Source organism: Lytechinus pictus, chromosome 14 (assembly GCF_037042905.1).
Source record: "Lytechinus pictus isolate F3 Inbred chromosome 14, Lp3.0, whole genome shotgun sequence".
In the NCBI taxonomy this organism is placed as follows: Eukaryota; Metazoa; Echinodermata; class Echinoidea; order Temnopleuroida; family Toxopneustidae; genus Lytechinus; species Lytechinus pictus.
The window spans coordinates 20,369,225-20,393,355 of NC_087258.1; the positions used below are offsets into that span (position 1 = coordinate 20,369,225).

The following is a 24,131-nucleotide window of genomic DNA, read 5'->3' on the forward strand; positions in this document are numbered from 1 at the left end:
CCGTTTAAGGGTAAATACAATATAAGGAAAAAGTCTAAGAAATCTTAATCTCATCCAGGGGCCTGTTGCATAAAATATAAACTCTGGCAATTTTGTTTTTACCAGAGATTTTCAATGGCATAATTTTGTTTGCCAGAGTTTTTGTTTATATGCCAAAGTTTTTTCATAGCAATTTTTTTATGCAACCGGCCCCTGATGTATATTTGATTCACGCTGATGTTTTTCGTAATATGTTTGTGATATTAAGATAATATAATGCCATAACACGACTTCATCATTATGCCAATCGTTATGTCTTTTTTTATTATAAATATGATCCTTATTCATTCAAGAAAGTCTTAACAATCACACGTAGGGCCTCCAGTCTAATCACAACACAGATTAAAAAATCTTGTTAACATTAACAAATGCACAATTTCTATAACAAATATACTATCAGCCAATCAGATTGAAGGAATTCAGTAGCCTTTTACTGTAATCGCAACTTAGTTATTACAAACACTGTTAATGAAACGCACCCCACTAGTGGTTAAACCTTAACTTAAATTAGCCCAAATAACGACTCTTTAACACAGCAAACAGATGTAAGCCGACAAGCACAGATGACAATCTAAAGGGTTTTTTTTGTACAGCTTATATGGGACAACGCATATTCTTAATTCTTTTCAGTCCGAGTGAGTAAACCGACTAACATCCCCGAAACCATGGAAACCAAAAATATCACTTATATACCGGGGTATATTTTTTATGTACCTTTAATCTTGAATACCATGTAGAGACGCATATTTGTATTTTTTTAGAATTTTTTTATTTATTTTATCACGGTTAAAACCTGATATCGGCTAAATGCTACTTTTCAGCAAGGCCGTGAACACAATGCTAAGAAATTAAAGTACAAATGATAACGAAAACATGATACAACACAAATTGAAAATAATGCAAAAATTGATAAACAACAAAATTAAAGTATACACAAATGAGAAGCAACGAAACGAACAATAATATACAAATTCAAATTGTGGGTATGTTAATTAATCTATATGGGGAAACGGTCAGAGGATGGGTATTGTTTTAAAGAGTGATAATTATGCAAATGTTGACGGATATTTCGGATTGTTGCGGGTATGATTTTGATCAATTTAGAAGCTGAGTAAAGAAGGCTATTTCTGAGAAAATTTGAATGCGTCTCAGAATTATTATTCATTATTGCTAAATTGTAAATACTACCTTGGAAGATCCAAATTATATTAAAAGAGTCAAGTGACTTTAAACAGAATTACATAGAATGATCAACAGACAATTGGTTAACATCTAAGGAGCTCGGAGTAAGAAGATTGGATTGAGTTATACTAGAAAATTCAAATTTCAGACGGGAGTCATAAACAACAACCCGCTGGCCCGATCTGATTGTTGCATGTTGCTCGAGGGGAGAAGTCTCGGTCCCACTGCACTTACGGATGCAGAGAGGAGGTAAAACGGAAAAGAATCTTGCCATCCGTTGGAAAACGTTATGTAAAGGCCTTGTCCCACTGGCCGACGGACACAAAACGTATTCATAACGCATACAGAGGACAAGCAAAATTTCGGGGTGGCTCCATCCGTTTTTTCCATCCGCTCCACACAATGAACGAAATGGGCGAACAATGGAATCACAGTGGACGGATGCTCGATGGATATAGAGCGTATGAAACACTATGTAAAGAATAAACAACGGATACATAACGTTTTACAAGGGATGGCAAGATTCTTTTTCGTTTTACATCCTCTCTGCATCTGTAAGTGCAGTGGGACCGGGCCTTAAGGACATTGGGAGGAGAGAGCGAGAGAAAGAGAAAAATAGCGAAAAGAGAGAAAGAGAGAGGAAAAGAGTGATAATGAGAAATCGGATTAGGGGTGAGGGTTGGTATACGATCAGCAGACTCTAAAAATGTTGAGGAATTGATAAGAAAGAAAAAAAAACAGGCCCTTACAACATTGTAGCTGTCTTGGAAACCTTAATAACGATTGGCTGCTGATCATCGATAAACAAATTTACCCTAAAATTTGACCTTGAAAATGAATATAGCATAGCTAAAAATACCGTGCATAATCATCATCAAAGGATGGCAAAGCTGTATCATAATGACTTTCCATAACGCTTTCCCTAGGATACTGTCTGATAGTCTGTTCATAACCGTCATATTCCGAATCATAGTCATAACCATAATTGCGATCACTGGTACCGTCATCCTGTTGTATCACGTTTCCGTAATCGTTTGAGAAACTATGATTCTGGTACGTTGCCTCATAAGCTTCCGGTTCCTGATGATGGCGGTGCGTTACCTGACTTGGATCCTGTATCTGGTGATTCTGGTACATTTCCTCATAAACGTCCCGATCCTGATGGCGGTGCGTTACCTGACTTGGATCCTGCATCTGGTGATTCTGGTACGTTGCCTCATAAGCTTCCTGTTCCCGATGGCGGTGCGTTACCTGACTTTGATCCTGCATCTGGTGAGCTGGCATTGGCGGGTCCTGCATTTGGGATGCCACCTGATTTTGATTCTGGTATGACGGTTCCTCAAGACCTGATGGAATATTTGCTGATGGCTGGTGAGGGTCTGAATTTCCAGACGCCAAGTGACTGACTTCTTGATTCGCACTGACCTGTTGGTAACGCAGATGGTAGTTGTCCAGTTCTGAAGCCGCGACGCCCTCTTCGACGGACCCAACCGTGTTCCCGTTGACATCATCTCCAACAGGTTGATGAATACCTGGCTGATCGCCGAGAGATTGGTGTTTATCCTGGCTTAGGTCTTGACCATACCTCATCGTTTTGTGATGGACATCTGCTTCCTTTACCCATTGCTTGACATCGCCTCTTGGCTTTCCACCTTTGCTTTCAATGACGGCCGCCGTAGCAGCTGCATTCCAATCGTTCACTGAGCTCGTTGCATCTTCGTCCTGCTCAAATCCATGGTTATCCAGATCTACTGGTTCGGGTTTCCCATCCTCATCATCGTCGTCCTCATCCAGGTCATCGATGGTGAATGTCCGCTTCTGATCTCTAGGCCATTCGAAGTTGATGAGTTGAGCTACAATGACCATGAAAATCAATCCTCCTGTTACAATGACAGCCAACTGAGGTCTTCCTGTCCATGGATCGTATTCCGTCTGGATAGTATCCGAGCACGTCGAGACATCGCCATCGATAATCACAGTGCCGTTTGTATAAATCGGCGTTATGCAACTTACATACAACTCCCAGTGCGTCAAATTTTCCCCTACGGCGTAAGACGTGTTCATGCCTTCTATCTCGACTTCATGGACGACTTTCAAAGTTTGCACAAGATGGACGCTGATTTGACATCCCCAAGGATCGAAATAGTCACTGTCATCAACCACCCACTCCCACTTTAGCGTGAAGGATTCTTTCTCGACATCGATTGCCGTCACGTTGACGATTTCATCATATCCCCTGACACACGATGTCGATAATAAGATGATTGCCAGTAGACAGAGGAAAATAGACAACTTCCTGGAAACCATAGCTGTTACTTTCTCCTCGGCCTGTATAAATGTTCAAAATATGAGATATTGTATTTATTTTTTAAGTATATTTGATGCCTAAATGATCATGTAGCTGAATTCGTGGACGTGCAGGGAAGTTTTTCCTGAGGGGTAAACATCTGTAACATTTACACTTTACAAGTGAAGGAATAAAGCGACCAAGCTGACAATGAGGGCATTTCAATTAATAATCTGAAATTGAAGGATTGGGTGTATGGGCATCCTTCGGAAAGTTTTGTGTAAAATTCTTTTTTAAAACTATTGGGGAGCGAATGCCCTCCCATCCCTTCCCCTCTTTCAGAGCATGGCTGATTTTAATATGAAAGAACTACATCAAATCAGAAGACTATTATTCACCGCATCTACTCAATTGATAAATAATTTCATCAATCTCCTATTTTTATTTCTTTCTCTAATCCTCGTCCGTTTTTAAAGTCAAATTGAAATATTATATTTCTTAAATACTATTTTGATTGTCTCAGTCCATCTAATTCATCCCGTTGCTGCCATTATTATTGTTTGGGTTTATTTGGCGGGGGTAAATCAAACAAATAAAATTCAACGATTAAACCTAATTCGCAGTCGAAATTGTTTGGTAATTTGATTTTAGATGCTAACATATTCAATATTTGGTTGTAAAAATAAGATTTTGTGCATAACAGATAACAAGATCATTACAATAATAATACGTTATAATTTGCTTGAAATAGTCTGAGGTCAGAAATACATTTTAGTTATAAAAATGTATATATATTTGTTTTAAAATTCATTAGGCTTAAATCGCTCATTTTATTTAAATTCATACTGGTATGATTGTAGCATGGGAAAACAAATTCAATGAAACTACATAAAATAGGAATGTAATAACATCATGAACATCGACGAAACTAAAGCCTAAGGAATTAGTCAAATAGAGATTTCAACAAGTATGGACGAATGGGAGTAAGGTTGCCTTATAAAACACTAGTAGGTATTCTATTTTAAAAAAATACTTACGTTTTGGATCCAGATGATATTAAACCAAAATGATTTATGAAGCTCAAAAGCCAAGGCAGCCAATCATTTTAATATCCACGGGTCCAATTTAAGGATAATCTCAATTTAAACCACCCCATAAATCTGAAGCTGTAGCTTTGAGAAGAAGCTGGCCTATAGGCCGATCGTCAAATGCATTGCCAAAATGCACGACATATAATGGGGTTCATTAATATTAGTTTTATCGTGGCGTATGATATAAAATGTGCCGTAGTTAAAATATAACCCGGATACCGACAATCGCCCAAACAGAAGTTCAAAGTACGAAGATATATGATTACCTAACCTCTTGTTTCATGCAGAATACACCTTAAAGTAAACATTTCTGCGTTAATGGGCTTCTTAAACGTCAATATTGGCGTGGATGTATTTCGATATAAATGCCATGATGTGCTAAACATTGGCGTTTTGGGGGTTTTCCCACAGCTGCAAACACCCTCACACACACACACACACACGCATACCATAGTTAGGCCTACTGCAATTCTATGATAGGGTGATTTAACCGAATACACAATATACAGATATAATTTGAATATTATGTTACACTTAATAATAAATATCTGTCTCGACACGCAGACCTGGCAGTATAATTTTTGACATACATTGGGATTTGTAATGATAGTTTTATTCGAATGCCAAAGAAAACGAACAACATATGGCTTCGAGAGAGCAAACTTACGTTTTTGAAAGTCGATATTTTGTCAGGTAAATTAACGGCAGTGTTAGTGTTTGCATTATTTCGGAATCACATGATTGATGATATTAAAGATCATTATTCATCTCTCTCATTCAGGGGCGTTGGTTCAGGGAAGGGGGGTGTCAGGGGCTCCAGATTTTTGTTTAAGTAGTGAAAAAAGCGGAGAAAACTCACACAAAACAGAGGAAGAAGCAAGTAGAAAGGAAGCTATCAAATGAGTCGTAGGTCATGTACTAAACATATAAGAGACCTATAGGTCTGTAATAAACATGTTATTCTTGTGTTTTTTTAAGACTTCATATTCAGGTTCTCTCCCCTTTCAAAATATTATGACGTCATAATCTCATAGAATCCTTACTCAGAGGATATATGCAGTGGCGTAATTAGCCAAAGATTTTGAGGGGCGAAATATGAAATTTGGGGTAAATTTAGTAAAAGTTGCGAGCGAAGCGAGCGAGCAAAAAATCTACATTTTCATTACAAAGATCCGATTTTGTCAACAAGAATATGTACAAAAGGAAGAAATTACCAACGAATAGTGCCTGAGGATGACTAAAAGAAAAACTAGTTTATGTTATGAAGCTCTCCTCACTAGTCGGGGTTTACAAATATACAAAAATAAAATCGATATAAAATGGCAATATAATTTAGATGCATTACTTATTAAAACAAAGAACTTAGTAATACAGAGTGTTTGTTTCCATGTGCAATTATAATATCCAGTCAATATGAAATGTTCATGTATTTAAATAAACAACGTTATGCTATTATCAGATAGTAAAGCCTGAGGAGATGCTGGAGTTACATAAATTATATTGTGAGAACTTAAATGTTACCATATCAGAGAATACGCAATAATCGAACTTGACAACAATAATCACGCTACAAAGTAACAAAATAGTAAAAATATAGTATCAAAATAGTTGTCAGATACATGTATACAATATTCAGAGAAAGAGAAAGAGGTGGAGAGGGAGAGATAGAGAGAGAGAGAGAGAGAAGAAGAAGAAGAAGAAGAGGAGGAGGGACAAAGACATGAAAGAGTTCAGAGAACTGGGGTAGAATGAAATGAAAGAGAGAGTGGCAACAAAGAGACGAAGCATGACATATAAAAATGCAAATTCTACTACCATGAATACAGTTGATAAACTATCATATAGGAATAAACATTATGAACAGACCAAGAGCAAATAATTGCATAACAGTAATTAACAAAATGCATAACAAAGGGCACAGTATTTAAGCTAAGAATATGAGGCTTAATACATGCCCTTTAGCCTGCACAGAATGAGAAAAACTGAGAAAAGTAAGATGAAGGAAGAAGGGGAAAGAGAGAAAATTTGAGAGGTCTAAACGGAGACAAAACGAAAACAATACTCTTCATGTCTCATTAAAACGCATTTTCTTTCCTTTCCTTTTTTTGTCGTGATTTCTTCTTGGGGTGGGGGCAAGCGCCCCTAAGCCTCCCCATCTGTACGCAACTGGATTATGAATACCCGTAACGGAGTTGTGTAACGCATACAAGCCAATGGCTTCAGCCTCTAACATGGCAGTCCGATGACGTCATTGCATAAGGTCTGTAATGTAAAAGATCACATCTGTTTGATCAGGGGAGCGTTTCATGAAAGGACTTGTCGGACGTTTTATCCGACAAGTCCCATTTTATCCGACAGTTACCATAGCAACATTGCTTCCCAGCCAATCAAAGTCAAGGGAAGTTGTCAGATCTGACAACTTTTCGGATGAAAATGTTGATGAAAAGTTCCCCAGATAGCATCCCTATGTAATGAACAGTGATTTGAAATATAATGTTATAGGGTTGTGTACTAAATACCACACTGTTAAAAACCAAGATTTTGCAGAAAGCAATAACAAAATCATTCTGTAAATTCATAAAACAGGATTTTTTTTCTGCATATTAACAGAACAGGTCTGTTTTAAAAGGGGAAAAGAGTGTTTTATTTAAGGAAATTTGTAAGGTTCCATCCATCAAATACCAATTTCTCGTAATTTTGCATGATATAATGTAAGATTACGCAATCTGGTAAGATTACAGGTGTTCTCGAGACTCTGCTGCAGGAACTTCTTTTATTTTAAGGATACATTTTCTAACAGTGCAGATATGTGTGAGTGTGCGGGAGAGGTGGTTGAGTCATCCTCTTTTATCAGTCAGTGGGGACTCTGTCCATACATATAATATACAAATAAATGGGGCCAGAGGACGTCGGATGACGCCATTTTTCAATCGGTTATCAGTTTGTGGCCAAAAATCATCTATCTGAGGAAAACGCCATTTCAGTTCAAAGAACAAGTATTTTGATTGGCAATATGCCGTATCTGAATAATATATCTTTGTCGACATTCGTCATGAATTATTCTCACACAGGATCTAGAAGAATTAAGGTATTATATATACAAGATCAAGCATACTTTTTTTTAAATGATACTACTTCGAATAATGAAAATACATAACATTCGTTAATTGCGCTCAATAGTATGTTTCTCAGCGCATCACAACTGAAAACGATCACAATACTTTTCTTTATGAAGTAGTCTTTTCTCCTTAGTTTCCTCTTCTTTTCCCCATTTTTGATCAATTCAAGAAGAAACTGGGGGGGGGGGGGGGGTCTGTGCTCATTGCTATTCCGGCCCAACAATATATGAGCTGAATGAGGCACTAACTTCGAGATGTAGATAGCGCCATCTTATTCAAGTTTAAGTTCCGAGAAAATTCGAAGGTATATAGGTCTACTTATTAACTGAACTTACATCTATGTGTATGCTCTTATCTGATTATTTTAATTCGATTCGTTTAGCAATCGGACCAGAATGAATAATATAGTAGAAAATGACAGATATGTTCATTATTCATAAAAGAGAATATCCGATACAACCATTACAACTGTTCAACGTGAATCTTGGTTTTGATGAACCTATTATTCAATGGAGTTTGTAATTCATGTTATTATTGTAGGGTTGAAAACATTTTGGCTAGTTTGGATATTGATGAGCTTTGGACGAACAAGATGAGCAAGAATGTAAATTTATCTTGCATAAAACGCTATAATTCAAATGGAGATGTCTGTTTTCTATAAGAAGTTGATTTAAACAAAACACATATAGGCCTGGGCTTAATTGCCGAAATAAGAAACTAATCATATTCACACTCGCAAAGTTAAAGAAAAGTTAGACATTATTATTTTAAAAACAGCACAAAAAAATATTGATGTTTTCATTAGTCTTACTTGTCGAAAAATCAATTTCCTCGTCGAAATCAGATTTAGAGTAGGAAACAAAGTTATCATCTACACCAATTAGATTGTGTTGCTCTTTTGATGTGCATCCAACCTCGTCAATCAAATCACATCCACGCGCACACCGCACCAACTGATACGCACGCACCCAATCATATACACACACAATATTATACACACACACAGTATCATATACACACACACACGCACCCAACTTTGAAAGAACTGCATCACTAAAATTGCCATTAATAAGCTGGCACAAATTTTCTGCGTTTGTTCACTTGCAAACGATGTATACGCCATTTCACGGGTTTATACCATGAACGGAAAGGGATTAATGATTTTTGTTAATTTCTGTGATTTTAACCAGGCTGTAATTTCTTGAAAGTTTGGACATAGTGTCTGGTAAGCAACGTAATTGGAAATATTTCATGATTTTGATTGGTCTTGCGTGAGCATTTTACAGAGATTTTTAAGTTATTAATCCGGACAATATTTTCATGTTTGGTGATTGCTGATTAAGCCTATTGGCCTCGAATATACCCAGGCCCCATATACTATTCGAAATGGTATTTTGGCTATTTTGGAACAGAACCCTTGCTATTAGAAAAGTTACAGACTTAATATTTTTGTGTAAAAAGGTAGTTGAAAGTTTACCTCAGACCTTATTGAGCAGTAATAGAAGCACACTACAAAGTTAGATTCCTAACTCTACAAAAATTTGTGAGATTAGGGTAACTGATCACTGAAAATGGGCTATCCAAATGCCATTCCTAATGCAATTTTTCTCAATCTTTATCCATCTGTTGGAGTATTTAATACCTTTCAATCCATTAAGAATAATGTAATGGTAATGAATTTAGACACATAAAAGGATGCAATGCACAATGATATTAATCCAAACAAACGGGACAGTAAATAGGCCTACTATAACACCTTAAAAAAATTGCATCACTATGGGCTTGCATGTTACGTTAGTAATCATTTGTATTCCAACCATTCGTGGTTTTGTTCATACAGTGTAGAGTGCAAGTTAAAAAACTGCTTTACACAGCTACTTTCTGTACATATTCACATGGATTAATTTATTGTAAATGATTAAAAGCAAAAAAAAATAACTTATTTGAAGAACATGAACTCAACATATTATTTCCTAAGTAAAATAGGTATATTTCTGGTAGAAGCGAATATAAATATGTGAATACATCCTGAAAAATAATGCAGAATGAATTTTGGAGTAAGCCCAAAACAAGTGAAGGCAACACTTTACTTTAGTAAGTTATTTTCTGCCCACATGGAGTACAGATGGGGGCCTTGGGGCCATGCCCCCCCCCCCCCTCCCAACAACCAAAAATAAATAAAATGAAAAAAAAATAACGACCAAGAAAAACAGAGAGAAGAGGAAAGGAAAATAGGTTGAATATGATATCATCTTCTGAATGTTACGTCAAAATCAACCACAAGACTACTTATATAAAAATAGTCGGAATTTTTGCTCACTTGCACCTTTATCGAAATTTTGCCCCATACGCCATGGCTTGCCCCCTCAGATTTATTCTTAGCTCATTACCTACTGATAGTAGGCCTATATTTTCAGCAGAAGCGACTTGGGAAGTATTGTTGGAATTATCACCAGAACAAACAGAAAATGTATGATTTTTATTAGTCCTACTTATAATGATAATAATACATAGACTTTTATAGCGTAGTTTTCATCTTAAGTAAATGTATATATCTTACGAAGTTAATGTCACAGGCCAGTTTTCTGAATTCGGGTCTGATTTAAAATCTGGTCTTAAGTTGTGACATAGATCTCTAACAGTAGACATGGTAGAGGTGCTTCAATGATATTAAGCTCATTTGAAAACCCAGATCATTCAGAACTTCCTAGGAATGATGAATATGACAGTTTTCTTCACCATTAAAGAATGAGGAAAGACCACATTAACAAAAACATACAATTTAAACAAAAATTTGATATTTTGGGCTTTCCATAACCGTTAGACCATGGTCCAAGTTAGGCATGACTTCAGAATACGGGCCATATTTCCATGTACTCTCTATAGGCAACTCTCCTGCTCAAACATGTCAGAGGATAGGCCTTGCCTGGCGTAAAGACATCGCCATTGATACAGTAAAATGCGCTGAATAACTTCATTTTAAGCCGATTCAAAATCACACTTATTACGGTTGTAACAATATTCATGATGAAACACGGACACGAATAATACAACACCAAGGTTGCCTATTCAGAAATCCTCTACACACAGAATTCGACCTGTCTAACTCAGACAGTATCCTTTGTGAATGATCATGATGGTTGAGTGGGTATGCTTAAATTGCTTGAATGTTTGGAATCAATGAACTAAACGAATATGACGTTATTCATATTGTGTTTTTTATGTTTTCCATGTATAGTTACTGGTTGAATAATCAAGAAGGAAAATGCGAGAGATTTTCGATGTGGTCTGCTCTATCATTTTTATCACATTTAAACATCTGGGCTATCAACATGACCCTGAGACACAGACAAAATCGATATGATCACGAGATGATATTATACTATTTTTGTTGCAAAATTGAAATACTCTTCTCCGTACACATGACATGTGTTTCTTATAATATGAGTATATAGGCCCTATGGAAAGAAGGAGCGTATTTATATTTCACGCCTAAGACAAGGACGTTATTAGATTTTAAGTAGATGAGATTTGGCCCATTGACCAGACCAGAAAACGACCGTCTCGCATACGGAAGTTCACTCACACACATACACACCCACCCTCTACCGCATCATGCATCCACCGTGACACCCACCCCCCCCCCCCCCCACACACACACACACACTCACCCTCCCTGCATCATGCATCCACAGTGACAAACCCTCTCAGGGACAATTGTCCGTGGGGATATGACATCATTCACCCACACACACTCAACACACCTAAGCCCGGCCTTTATCCTGCCAGACATTAACACGCGTTTGCACCCAAATGCCCCTTTTGTGTGCTGCCCCCCCCCCCCCACCACGCCCCCAAACGAAAATACGTTCCGCCGACCCTGCCTTAAAGGACGAGTCTACCCCAACAAAAAGTTGATTTAAATAAAAAGACAATAATACAACAAGCATAACATTAAAACTTTCAGAAAAATCGGATGTAAAATAAGAAAGTTATGGCATTTTAAAATTTCGCTTAATTTCACAAAACATCCTGGTCGATATGTAAATGAGGAGACTGATGATGTCATCCACTCACTATTTCTTTGGTATTTTATTATATGAAATACGAAATATTCTGATTTTCTTCTCACTGTCTAGTGAACAATAATTAATTCCTCCATGAACATGTGGAATTAGCATTGTTTGATACTGTATGGTTCAGTCAAGTTGGTCCTTATTGTCGAATCTGTATTTAAAAAATGAAATATTGTATAATCCAAACAATAGTAAATAAAAGAAATAGTGAGTGAGGGACATCATCGAAAGTCTTATTTGCATGACACTGAGTTGTGCATATCACTTTTTTGTGAAAAATAAGCGAAACTTTAAAATGTCATAACTTTCTTATTTTGCATCCGATTTTGATGAAATTTTCAGCGTTATGCTAGTTGGATTTTTCTCTATTTTTTCAAATCAACATTTTTCTAGTGTGGACTTGACCTTTAAGTATTGCCCAAGTTATCGTTTCATAAGATAAAGACATTTCTCTTGTAACTCACCCGAATAAGTAATATGCACAGCCTTGATGTCACGATCAATTACAATTCTGTGGAAGATATGCCCCTTCGGGCCCTTATTTTGAAAGCATTTGGCGCGCTTACAACGACCAAAATGTTATAAGTTGTCCTTAGTTCAAAATATATCCACAACTTTTTCGTTCGGAATAAATAAAGTTTGCAAATCGGATATGACAAATATTTTTCTTCCTATTCTGCGGTTTCCAGTTCTCAGTGTAAAATCAGATGTAATATTTTATTTACTTATACTTTTATAAATTTCTTTGTAGGTGTCGAACTTAAGTGACCCGGTGAAAGTGGAATATTATATCGGAAGTTCGAGATCAGAAGAACTGCAAGATTGTTCCATCATGATTATATTATTTTCAAGAACATTTGGCCCATCCTACTACCACTACCAAGCACCAAACAGTTTCTTGAGTGCGTCTTCTGTAATTTTAAACAAGAGACATGAAAGTGAATGATTGGTATTTTTTCTCCCGAGAAACCTACGATGGGGCGAGATTTTCTGATACAAGTGTTTTTCTGTGTAATCGTCTGTTCATCACTGATGATGGTTTTCGTATTTAATGCTAATGAATACGTGGAAGTCTGGAAAAAGTCGCAAAATGGCATTGGCGATGACGCTCTGGGTTCCTCGACGCGATTGCTCTCAGAAGATGGAGGTAACGACTTGTATGCTGGAAAGATCAAGAGATCTAGAGCCATGAAAGGGTTCATCAACCCTTCAAGGAATTCTTCAGATGGCGCGGACTTTGTTGTCAACCATGCCAATGGTTCAACCCCGTATACTGAAAACCGTGTGCTCTATAAGTTTAATAAAGCAAGCCAGGATCCTTCTTACGATTGCGTCATCAGGATTCTCAAGCACCACAGACCAATTGATGAGGAGGTTTACATGAACAACGAGGAATGGGTCAGGTCTAGCTGTGAGGGCGCACCTTGTAGTATAGAAGTGAGATACAGTCTGGATTTGAGAGATTTCTGGGATTCGGATGTCGTCGTATTGATGGAGGGGGCGTTCGGTAGCTACGAGTGGAAGTATCTCCTTAGGGCGAGGCCTCCAGGACAAATGTGGGTGCTGTATGCCAAAGAGTGTCCTGTACATGAGCCACAGTTAAGTCCACCGTCGGATTTATTTTCAAGTAACCCTTACAACCTTAGCATGACGTACCGATCAGGGTCAGACATATATAACCCGTATGGATACTTCGTACGAGATCGACCTTGTGGTGTAAAGAATTTGAAGAAGTCAGAGTTGATGATGTGGATGGCATCTCGATGTAACCCGCTGGGATGGGAAAGAGCAAAGTTTGTTCAATCCTTGAAGAAACATCTGAATGTCCACACCTTTGGGCGTTGTGGCACTTTGGAGTGTCCGAAGAATGACCGGGGCAGCTGCCTGTCGAAGATGAGACTTTACAAGTTTTACCTTTCCCTTGAGAATAGTGAATGTGCTGAGTATATCACCGAAAAGATGTGGAAAAATGCCTTTGACAACGGCATGATCCCCGTCGTATTTGGAGCAAGAAAAGAAGATTATCAAAGGTTGGCGCCACCCAATTCCTTTATTCATCTTAACGACTTCAGTACGATGGAAGAATTTGTGGAGTACATCAATTTATTGGATCGGAATGAGACGCTCTACAACAAATACTTCGAGTGGAGGAAGTTAGGAAGGGTTTATTATGGCGCAGGGATAAAAGGAGCAACGCATCCTTCGAGACTGTGTACCGTGACCAAGAAGCTTGTGGAGATCGGAAAGGACCCACAGAATTCATGGAGAGCTCGAAATCCCAATTTTATCAAATGGTGGACTGGGTCGTGTGTGCATCAGAAAGAACTATTAGGTGTGAGGATATAGAGTGAGATAAGAAGTCAATATTGAGTCTCCAGAATGACAGTGATCTAGGTAGCATCTTGTGCAGGACGAATTTAGGAAACCATGTTCAATAGCCATCCACTTGCTGGATAAAATACACATTTCGTCAGCAATTGTTGGGGTGGTTTGACCGTGGACCTCGGGTCTGTTTTTAATAAAATTTGTTAGAATAACAAATTTACAATGAAGCTACTGAAATCATTCAATCTGATTGGCTGATGATGGTACATTCGTTATAAAAAGAAATGTGCATAATTATAACAAGTCTTTATGAAACGGGACCAAGGTTTGACAACCCTCTCCTTGCCAGAGTGTCAAATTTAATACTGTCCCATTTCTGTGATGTGGATTCTAACTAAATGTTTAAAGTCATTCTTCTAGAAGCTTACAATTTGACATCAAATAATAATGATAATAATAATAATATTCCGCATTTATATAGCGCTTAACACATCGGAACGACGTCTCTAAGCGCTTTACAGATATATTATTACCCCGGTCATCGGATCCTTGCATGCCCGCATACAATGTATGCACCTTCTCCACTCCCTGGGGAGCATTCCAACAATAGTTCCAAGACTCAATTGCTAGGCATACTACATAGGCTTTCGCATCCTACCGGGTACCCATTTAACACCTGGGTGGAGAGTGGCAAATTGTGGATTGAAGCCTTGCCAAAGGACGCTAGGCCATGGTGGGATTCGAACACACGACCCTCTGATTACAAGGCGAGAGTCAGAACCGCTACACCACGGCGCTTCCATAATCTGCTACTGGCTGAAAATGCAGGGATTTCCAATGATTTCAATTGCCATAAATGCATATATTTCTTCATTCAGTCATGCTAGCAGCATCGTCGAAGCGAATTTCAGAGTCAGATAGTACTTTGCCTCTACCTTATTTTATACGGATTATTAAGTTATTAATCCGGACAAAATTCATGTTTGGTGATTGCTGATTAAGCCTATTGGCCTCGAATACCAAGGCCCTGTACACTATTTATATAATTTTATTTTGGCTATTTTGAAACAGAACCCTTGCTCTTAGGAAAGTTCCAGACTTAATATTTGTGTGTAAGAGGTAGTTGCAAGTTTACCTCAGACCTTATTGAACAGTAGTAGAAACACATTATGAAGTATGATTCCTCACTCTCGCTCACTTTACAAAAGTTTGGAAGATTTATTATTTATTATAATTATATTGATCACGGAAAATGGGCTATGTAAATGCAACTCCTATGGCACTTTCCTCAAACTTTATCCATCTGATGGGGTATTTGATACCTTTCAATCTATTATTAAGAATAGTTCAAGCGTAATGATTTTAGACACCTAAAAAGTTGTAATGAACAATAATAGCATTCCAAACAAATGGGACAGTAAATACTGACACCCTTTCTCTTTTTAAAATTTGCAGTCCTGCATCCCTATATTATGGGCCTGCATGTTACGTTATTAATTTTGTATTCCACTATTTGCAATTTTATTCATACAGTGTAGCGTGCTAGTTAAACAAACGTGCTTTACACAACTACCTTGTCTCCATATTCACATACTGATTGATAATAACTGATTAATCTATTTTAAATCCATGATTAATCTATCTCATCATTAAAAAAAAACATAAAAGAATGCAAAACAAATATTTGCAGAATAGGAACACAATTATTTCCGAAGTAAAATATTATATTCCCGATGGAACCGAATATGAATAAGTAAATAAATATATCCTGAAATTAATATATGGTGAATATCCGAAGTGAGCCCAAAACAAATAAAGACAACACTTTACTTAAAAAGGAAACAAAGACCCAATGAAATAATCAATCTTACAGGGTAAAATGAGGGGGTCAATCTAAAAGAGGTTTCATCAAAATTTGAAGAAATGAGAGAGTTTTGGACGTTAAAAAAGTCTTGAAACACTTTCAATAGGGATGGTTAGATTACCAAACATGCTTCATAATGGCTAATTTTGTGGAAAACTCTCCATTATTTTATTTTTATACGATTTTTTAGATTTTCCCCTATATTTTATTTTTATTAATATTTCTGATTAATTCCTTATGATTTTGCCATTTATGTGGTGTTAATTGCATTTTCCCATGACACATGTTGTGCTCAGAGAGATGCAAGGAGCGATTTTAAATAAAGTAAAACAAAACTCCTCAAAATTCCAGACTCTCTTACACTCTAAATTCCAAGGATTTAAAATAGATCCAGATCGGCTGTGAACAGTGACTAGCCGAATATGAGATTTAAATTTAAACCTTGTTGATTTAAATATAAATCTAAAGATTTGAATTTAAATCTTTTGAGATTTAAAAGTTATTCCTTAAGATTTAAAATAAGTTCAAAATTCGGCTGGTCACTATTCACAGCCAATCTGGATTTATTTTAAATCCTAGGAATTTAGAGTGTATTTTATCACGGACTTTGATTAAACTTGTTTTAAATTGCCCCTCTCATTATTATTCTCATATAGAATTATTCTCTCTTTTGGTTTTGGTCTTCTTGTTATATACTGGCATGGATGTCGTAGTAGGCTTATATTCACGGCAGAAGCGATTTGGAAGTGTTGTTGTAAATATCCCATGGATATCATAAATATGACTCTTACGTGTTTTTTTAACTTGTATTAAATTAGAACTCTGTTCTTAAGATGTGGTTTAACTATGGATAGCCAATTGTGACACAGATATCTGAACTACAAAGTTATTTGGGAACGATAAATAAGGAAGATGTCTTTTAGAATGAGGAAAGGCCACATTAAACAAAATAAACATACAACGTAAACACAAGTTTTTATATTTTGGCTTTCCATAATTTTAGCGCAGAGTTAGACCATGGTCCAAGTTAGGCTGGATTTTAGAGTACAGGTCATATTGCCATGTATTGTCTAGGGGTAACTCTGCTGCTCAAACGTGTCAGAGGAATGGCATTGCTTGGCGTAAAGACATCGCCATTGATACAGCAAAATGCGCTGAATAACTTCATTTTAAGCCGATTCAAAATCACACTTATTACGGTTGTAACAATATTCATGATGAAACACAGACACGAATAATACAACACCAAGGTTGCCTATTCAGAAATCCTCTACACACAGAATTCGACCTGTCTAACTCAGACAGTATCCTTTGTGAATGATCATGATGGTTGAGTGGGTATGCTTAAATTGCTTGAATGTTTGGAATCAATGAACTAAACGATTATGACGTTATTCATATTGTGTTTTTTATGTTTTCCATGTATAGTAACTGGTTGAATATAGGAAAATACGAGAGATTTTCGATGTGGTCTGCTCTTTCATTTTTTATTGCATTAAAAAATCGGGGCTTTCAACATGACCCCGACACACAGACAAAATCGATGTGATCACGTGATGATTTTATACTATTTTGGTTGCAAAATTGAAACACATGATTCACATGACATGTGTTTCTTAGCATAATCATGAATGTATAGGCCCTATGCCAATCACTTTAACGGAAAAGAGGAACGTATTTATATTTCGCGCCCAAGGCAATAACTTTCTTAGGTTTTAAGTGGATGAGATTTGGCCCATCGACGAGACCAGAAAACAACCGTCTTACAAACGAAAGTTCACCCTTTTCACCCACACACACACGCACACACCGTCACCCGCATCATGCATTCACTGTGACACCCCCCGACACACACACACTCACCCTCCCCCTCCCCGCATTATGCATCTACAGTGACACACCCTCTCTCGGTCATTATTGTCCTCTCAAACCTCCCATACACACTTTCCTGCGCTGTAAACGAAGCATTCACCCACACTCACACACACTCAACACACCTAAGCCCGGCCCCTATCAGCTCCCAGACATTAACACGTGTTCGCACCCAATGCCCCCTTTGACATTATGTGTGCTGTTCCCCCCCCCCCCCCCTCCCCTAAGTCCCAAACAAAAATACGTTCCGCCGACCCTGCCTCAAGTATAGCCCAAGTTATCGTTTCATAAAATAAAGACATTTCTCTTGTAACTCATCCGAGCAAGTAATATCCATAGCCATGATGTCACGGTCAATTGCAATTCTGTGGAAGATATGCCCCTTCGGGCCCTTATTTTGAAAGCATTTGGCGCGCTTGCAACGACCAAAATGTTATAAGTTGTCCTCAATTTAAATATCCACAACTCTTTCGTTCGGAATAAAAAAAGTTTGCAAATCGGATATGACACATATTTTTCTTCCTATTCTGCGGTTTCCAGTTCTCAGTGTAAAATCAGATGTAATAGTTTATTCACTTATATTTTTATAAATTTCTTTGTAGGTGTCAAACTTAAGTGACCCGGTGAAAGTGGAATAGTATATCAGAAGCTCGAGATCAGAAGAACTGCAAGATTGTTCCATCATGATTATATTATTTTCAAGAACATTTGGCCCATCCTACTACCACTACCAAGCACCAAACAGTTTCTTGAGTGCGTCTTCTGTAATATTACACAAGAGACATGAGACTGAATGATTGGTATCTTTACTCCGAGAAACCTACGATGGGCAGAGAATTTGTGATACAAGTGTTTTTCTGTGTAATCGTCTGCTCATCACTGATGATGGTGTTCGTATTTAATGCTAATGAATCCGTGAAAGTCAGGAAAAAGTCGCAAAATGGCATTGGCGATGACGCTCTGGGTTCCTCGACTAAATTGCTCTCAGAAGATGGACGTAACGACTTGTATGCTGGAAAGATCAAGAGATCTAGAGCCATGAAAGGGTACACCAACCCTTCAAGGAATTCTTCAGATGGCGCGGACTTTGTTGTCAACCATGCCAATGGTTCAACTTCGTATACTGAAAACCGGGTGCTCTATAAGTTGTATAAAGCAAGCCAGAACCCTTCTTACGATTGCGTCATCAGGATTCTCAAGCACCACAGACCACTCGATGAGGAGGTTTACATGAACAACGAGGAATGGGTCAGGTCTAGCTGTGAGGGCACACCTTGTAGTATAGAAGTGAGATACAGTCTGGATTTGAGAGACTTCTGGGATTCCGATGTAGTCGTATTGATGGAGGGGGCGTTCGGTAGCTACGAGTGGAAGTATCTCCTTAGGGCGAGGCCTCCAGGACAAATGTGGATGCTGTATGCCAAAGAGTGTCCTGTACATGAGCCACAGTTAAGTCCACCGTCGGATTTATTTTCAAGTAACCCTTACAACCTTAGCATGACGTACCGATCAGGGTCAGACATATACAACCCGTATGGATACTTCGTACGAGATCGACCTTGTGGTGTAAAGAATTTAAAGAAGTCAGAGTTGATGATGTGGATGGCATCTCGATGTAACCCGCTGGGATGGGAAAGAGCAAAGTTTGTCCAATCCTTGAAGAAACATCTGACTGTCAACACCTATGGTCGTTGTGGCACGTTGGAGTGTCCGAAGAATGACCGGGACAGCTGCCTGTCGAAGATGAGAAAATACAAGTTTTACCTTTCCCTTGAGAATAGTGAATGTGCTGAGTACATCACCGAAAAGATGTGGAGGAATGCCTTTGACAATGGCATGATCCCCGTCGTTTTCGGGGCGAGAAAAGAAGATTATGTAAGGTTCGCGCCACCCAATTCTTTCATTTATCTCAACGACTTCAGTACGATGGAAGAATTCGTGGAGTACATCAATTTATTGGATCGGAATGAAACGCTCTACAACAAATATTTCGAGTGGAGGAAGTTGGGAAGGGTTTATTATGGCGCAGGGAGAAAATCAACAATGCAACCTTCAGGACTCTGTAAGTTGACAAAGAAGCTGGTGGAGATCGGAAAGGACCCACAGAATTCATGGAGAGCTCAAAATCCCAATTTTAGAAAATGGTGGACTGGATCGTGTGTGCATCAGAAAGAACTCTTAGGTGTGAGAATATAGTGTGAGATACAGTGCAAGAAATCAAGATCAAGAGTCTCCAGAATGGAAGTGAAAACCAATTAGAAAGCATCTTCAGTAAGACGACTTTATCATGTTTAGGAAACCGTGTTCAATAGCCCTGCTTTTGCTGGATAAAATACATATTTCGTCGGAAATTTTTCAGATGTTTTGACCTTGGACCTGCCTAGGGTCTGCTTCATAAAACTGGCTATGATTTTACAGTAGACATAGGGTTAAGACAAATTTACATTAGTTCAAAGCTACTGAAATTCTTCAATCTGATTGGCTGATGGTAAATTCGTTATAAAAATTACTGCCCCATGTATGCCTTGTGGATTCCAACTTGAAAGTTAATTTTCATATGCTTTTGATGAGAAGTAAATTGACGTCAAATAATTTGCTACTGGCTGAACATTCAGGGATCCCCATTGATTTCAATGGAAATCATTGTAGCATACCTGCATATTCTGCCAGTCATGCTAGCAGTATCGTAGAAACGAATAACAGGATCAGACAGTGCCTTGCTTCTGCCTTATTCGACCAATTTTCTGACTGCATGACAACTTTCAAATATAGGGAAACGAGGAGAATATACCTTTAAAATCAAATTTTAACGTAAATTGTTGCAATTGCTTGTAAAGCGATTCCTCTCTATATTCATATTTATTGTTATTTTATTTATTTATTCCACTTTTGAAACAAATAACATAATATACATAATAAATGTATTCATAAACATAGTGCATCGAGATCAAATTAACTATCTAACATAATTTTATGAAACGATAACTTGGGCTATAAGGTCTGCCTGAAATCAAATATATTAATAAATATGTTGGCACGTTCCTTTTCTCTTTATTTAAATAGAATAATTTTATAGATAATTCTATAGAATTATTGTATAGAAAAATCGGTTCAAAAGGCATTTATTGAGAACATTAATGGCTGTATTGAGCACAATGAAGTGTTACATGTGATTATTCAACATGCAAAAGAAAAGAAACGTACTGTCCATGTGACTTTCTTTGATCTGGCTGACGCATTTGGAAGCGTTAGTCATGACCTCATTTCGTATTCACTGAACCGTTACCATGCAGTGGCGTAACAGGCGGGGGGGCAGGGGGGGCAAGCTGCCCCCCCTGGCGGAGCTCACCGGGAAAATAAAAAAAAAACGGGAAAAAGAAAAAAAAGGGAGGAAGAAAGGGAAAGGAAAGAAAAGAAAAAAGGGGAAAGGGAAAGGGAAAGGAAAAGGGAAAAGAAAACTAAGAAAAAACATAAAAAAGGGAAAACGGAAAGATAACGGGAAAAGGAAGGAAAAAAGAACAAGTGAGAAAAAACAATTCGCCCCGATATAATACAGTAGCATCATTAGTAAGACAGGGAAATAAATTAAAGATGACAAAAAGGCAAACAAAAGCGGGAAATAAAGGCAGAATGGAATTAGCCAAAATCTAAATTGGAAAATAAAGAATAGGGACAAGATAACGTACACTACCGGGCTGCCGAGAATTGAGATAACGAGCGGGGAGAAAAATTTATGGTATACAGCATAATGTCGTATTAAAGTCTATCATAAACTTGCTAAATCTCCAAAGGCTCTGTCCACATGGTCCAAGAGTCAAGATCCCGTGCAGTGGGGGCTCTTCATCTGTAACCTTTAATGGGTTCTATAACGGGCCCCTATATGGACCCTTCCTGCATTAAGCTTTACGTTGAAACACTGGCGTACCGGGGGGGGGGGTGGTTCCACAGCCAAGGGGAAATAAAAGAAAATAAAGGAGGCAGCGAAATGAGATGAATGAAAAAAATATATGACATGATATTTGCTATAATGATGTAAAAATCTATCACATAATTAGAATTTCATTTTAACAGGCCTTTTTTATCTGGCTCGCTTCGCTCGCTGGCGACTTTTTACAAATTTGCCCACATTTGCTATGGTGTGCCCCTCACAATATGTGGATGATTACGATACACAACTGCATTGAATTTATGTGTTGTGTTAAAGCTTTATAAATATACACGCAATTTGATTAAAATAAGTGGCCATCTGCAAGGTTTATGGCTTTGATATCAAGAGGTTCCGGGGCTCTACCCTGGACCCAACCATAAAGCACTGTTATATGGATGAGTTGGACCATGGCCCCCAAAAGTTCTACAACCAAACAAAAAAAAATGAGGAAAGAAAGGAAAGTGTATTATATTTTTCTGAATATCACGTTAAAATCTATCTTCATGTAAGATTCTCATGAAAAGGTGACTTTTTTTTATCTCGCTCGCTTCGCTCGCTCGGGACCTATATTAAGCTACTTCTTGCCAGAAGCGCCATACTCGGCCCCCTCAAGCATATAGAGCTTCGCCCTGATGCTCACATTCATAACAAAAATCCTGTTCACCGTGGCGTACAAAAAAGAAAGAAAAAAGGAAAGAGAGGAGGGTGAAATAATTATGATATCATCTTTTTAACATTATGTCAAAATCTATCACAAAATTGGATTTTTGCAATAAAAATGTAAAAAAAAAATTCTCGCTCGCTTATATATATATATATATATATTGGCCCGATATGCCATATCGCCCCCTCAAAATTTTTGCCTTATGACGCCATTGCCTGTTCCATGATATGACCGGGAAATTTTTGGCTCTTGCCCCCCCCCCCCCCCTGGCCACTGACCCCTGTTACGCCGCTGTTACCATGTTCCGGATAACCTCATTACATACATCACAAATTTGTACGGTAGGCTTCTGGGTTCAGTATCCGGCCCGGTCTGGACTTCCAAAGAATTTCGATTTAGGAGAGGCGTATTCCAAGGGGATCCCCTTTCCCCTGTTATTTTTCTCGCATGTTTTAACCCCATACTTGAACATCTTGACTCAATAAAACAAAGTTCTGGTTACGACCTTAATGGGCAAAGGCTAATCACTACTCCTTACGCAGATGACTTTAATTTAATCTCAAGTAATGAAAGAACTCATCAAAAGCACAAAACCCAGTTAAATGATTACTTGCTGTCCATGGGTCTCACTCTGAAGCCTTCCGAATGTCGTAGTTTATCTATAAGTGGTGGTACACCTACCGATGTCCCCTTTTTCATAGGTGATACGAGAGTAGAATCTGTAAAAGACAAATATCATCAATTCTTATATGTCGTTTAGTGCAAAAGCAAGTGATATGTACGAATTTGTAAAACATGAATTAGAATCGAAATTGAAACGACTAGACAATGCTATGATTCGTCCAGAATACAAAGCATGTGTTTATGTTAGATACTTACTTCCTTCAATTCGGTTCTTGTTGACAGTCCACACACTAAACAAAACTCACCTTGATTCTTTGGACACTCTGACAGACAGATACGTTAAGAAATGGCTCGGCGTACCTAGCCGAGGTGCTAACATAGCATTAGTTCACCTTTGAAAAGATCATTGTCTTTCTTACTCAAGATCCAGACTACTGGCAGACGAAGTATTCACAGTTGCTCTGGATTCAAGACTTGAAAGAGAATCCAAATGGACAAATAAACAGTCTACTGTAACTGTCTGTCAGGGTGTCCAAGAAGCCATTGTTGATCAAGGTTCCTTTGGTAACTCCTCATGGAATGTCATTAAAAGGAAAATTAATTCTTACCTCGAAGATGATGTTATATCATACTGGAAAGACAGAATCGAACCACCCTTAATCCAAGGTAATTTTTCCAAATTGCTCTTACTCCAAGAAGAAAACATAACCTGGAAATCTATCATGTTTAATCTCCCCCGTAAGGTTCTAAGTTTTGTTTTCAACTCATGTATCGACTCCCTCCCCTCTTACTCCAATCTATGTCGTTGGGGCAAGAGACTCACTGACAAATGCCCATACTGCCCAAATACAACCGGCATTTTACCTTATATGCTGTCGCATTGCCCATCCTTTCTGGACAGATTCACGTGGTGGCATAACAATGTGCTTTTGGCTATTTATAGGATGCTTAAAGAAACTGCTACAAGCAACTTCAATCTTTATTTAGACCTCGAAGGTTTATTCTGTAGCAGGGGCACCATCCCTCCCCATATCTTCGTTACAAGCCAACGGCCTGACAT

The 24,131-nt window shown here is 37.9% G+C and overlaps 3 protein-coding genes across 4 annotated transcripts; 2 read left to right on the plus strand and 1 right to left on the minus strand.

The window, feature by feature from the left end:
- Positions 1-270: 270 nt before the first annotated feature.
- LOC129276140 (uncharacterized) lies at positions 271-4,849 on the minus strand. Of its 2 annotated transcripts, XR_010295637.1 has the most exons (3): positions 4,546-4,849; positions 1,797-3,549; positions 271-1,450 (listed from the first exon to the last, which is right to left on the minus strand). XR_010295637.1 is itself a non-coding variant. In XM_054912570.2 (2 exons), exon 2 carries the CDS (start codon positions 3,526-3,528, stop codon positions 2,071-2,073), a length of 1,458 nt encoding a protein of 485 aa, XP_054768545.2. In that variant the 5' UTR covers positions 3,529-3,549; positions 4,546-4,849; the 3' UTR covers positions 271-2,070. The 2 variants fall into 2 exon arrangements, 1 of the variants encoding a protein (XP_054768545.2); XM_054912570.2 differs by having other exon boundaries at positions 271-3,549.
- Positions 4,850-8,734: 3,885 nt separating this feature from the next.
- On the plus strand, positions 8,735-17,519 carry LOC129276138 (3-galactosyl-N-acetylglucosaminide 4-alpha-L-fucosyltransferase FUT3-like). Its single transcript, XM_064109654.1, has 2 exons — positions 8,735-8,943; positions 12,546-17,519. Exon 2 carries the CDS (start codon positions 12,737-12,739, stop codon positions 14,138-14,140), a length of 1,404 nt encoding a protein of 467 aa, XP_063965724.1. The 5' UTR covers positions 8,735-8,943; positions 12,546-12,736; the 3' UTR covers positions 14,141-17,519.
- Positions 17,520-18,463: 944 nt separating this feature from the next.
- On the plus strand, positions 18,464-21,298 carry LOC129276137 (alpha-(1,3)-fucosyltransferase 4-like). Its single transcript, XM_054912568.2, has one exon. The coding sequence runs from the start codon at positions 18,639-18,641 to the stop codon at positions 20,049-20,051; it is 1,413 nt and encodes a 470-aa protein (XP_054768543.2). The 5' UTR covers positions 18,464-18,638; the 3' UTR covers positions 20,052-21,298.
- The last annotated feature ends 2,833 nt before the right edge of the window (positions 21,299-24,131 follow it).

Bases quoted from the DNA above. Each gene is read 5' to 3' on its own strand.
- LOC129276140 (XM_054912570.2), bottom strand. From the start codon at position 3,528: ATGGTTTCCAGGAAGTTGTCTATTTTCCTCTGTCTACTGGCAATCATC.
- LOC129276138 (XM_064109654.1), top strand. From the start codon at position 12,737: ATGATTGGTATTTTTTCTCCCGAGAAACCTACGATGGGGCGAGATTTT.
- LOC129276137 (XM_054912568.2), top strand. From the start codon at position 18,639: ATGAGACTGAATGATTGGTATCTTTACTCCGAGAAACCTACGATGGGC.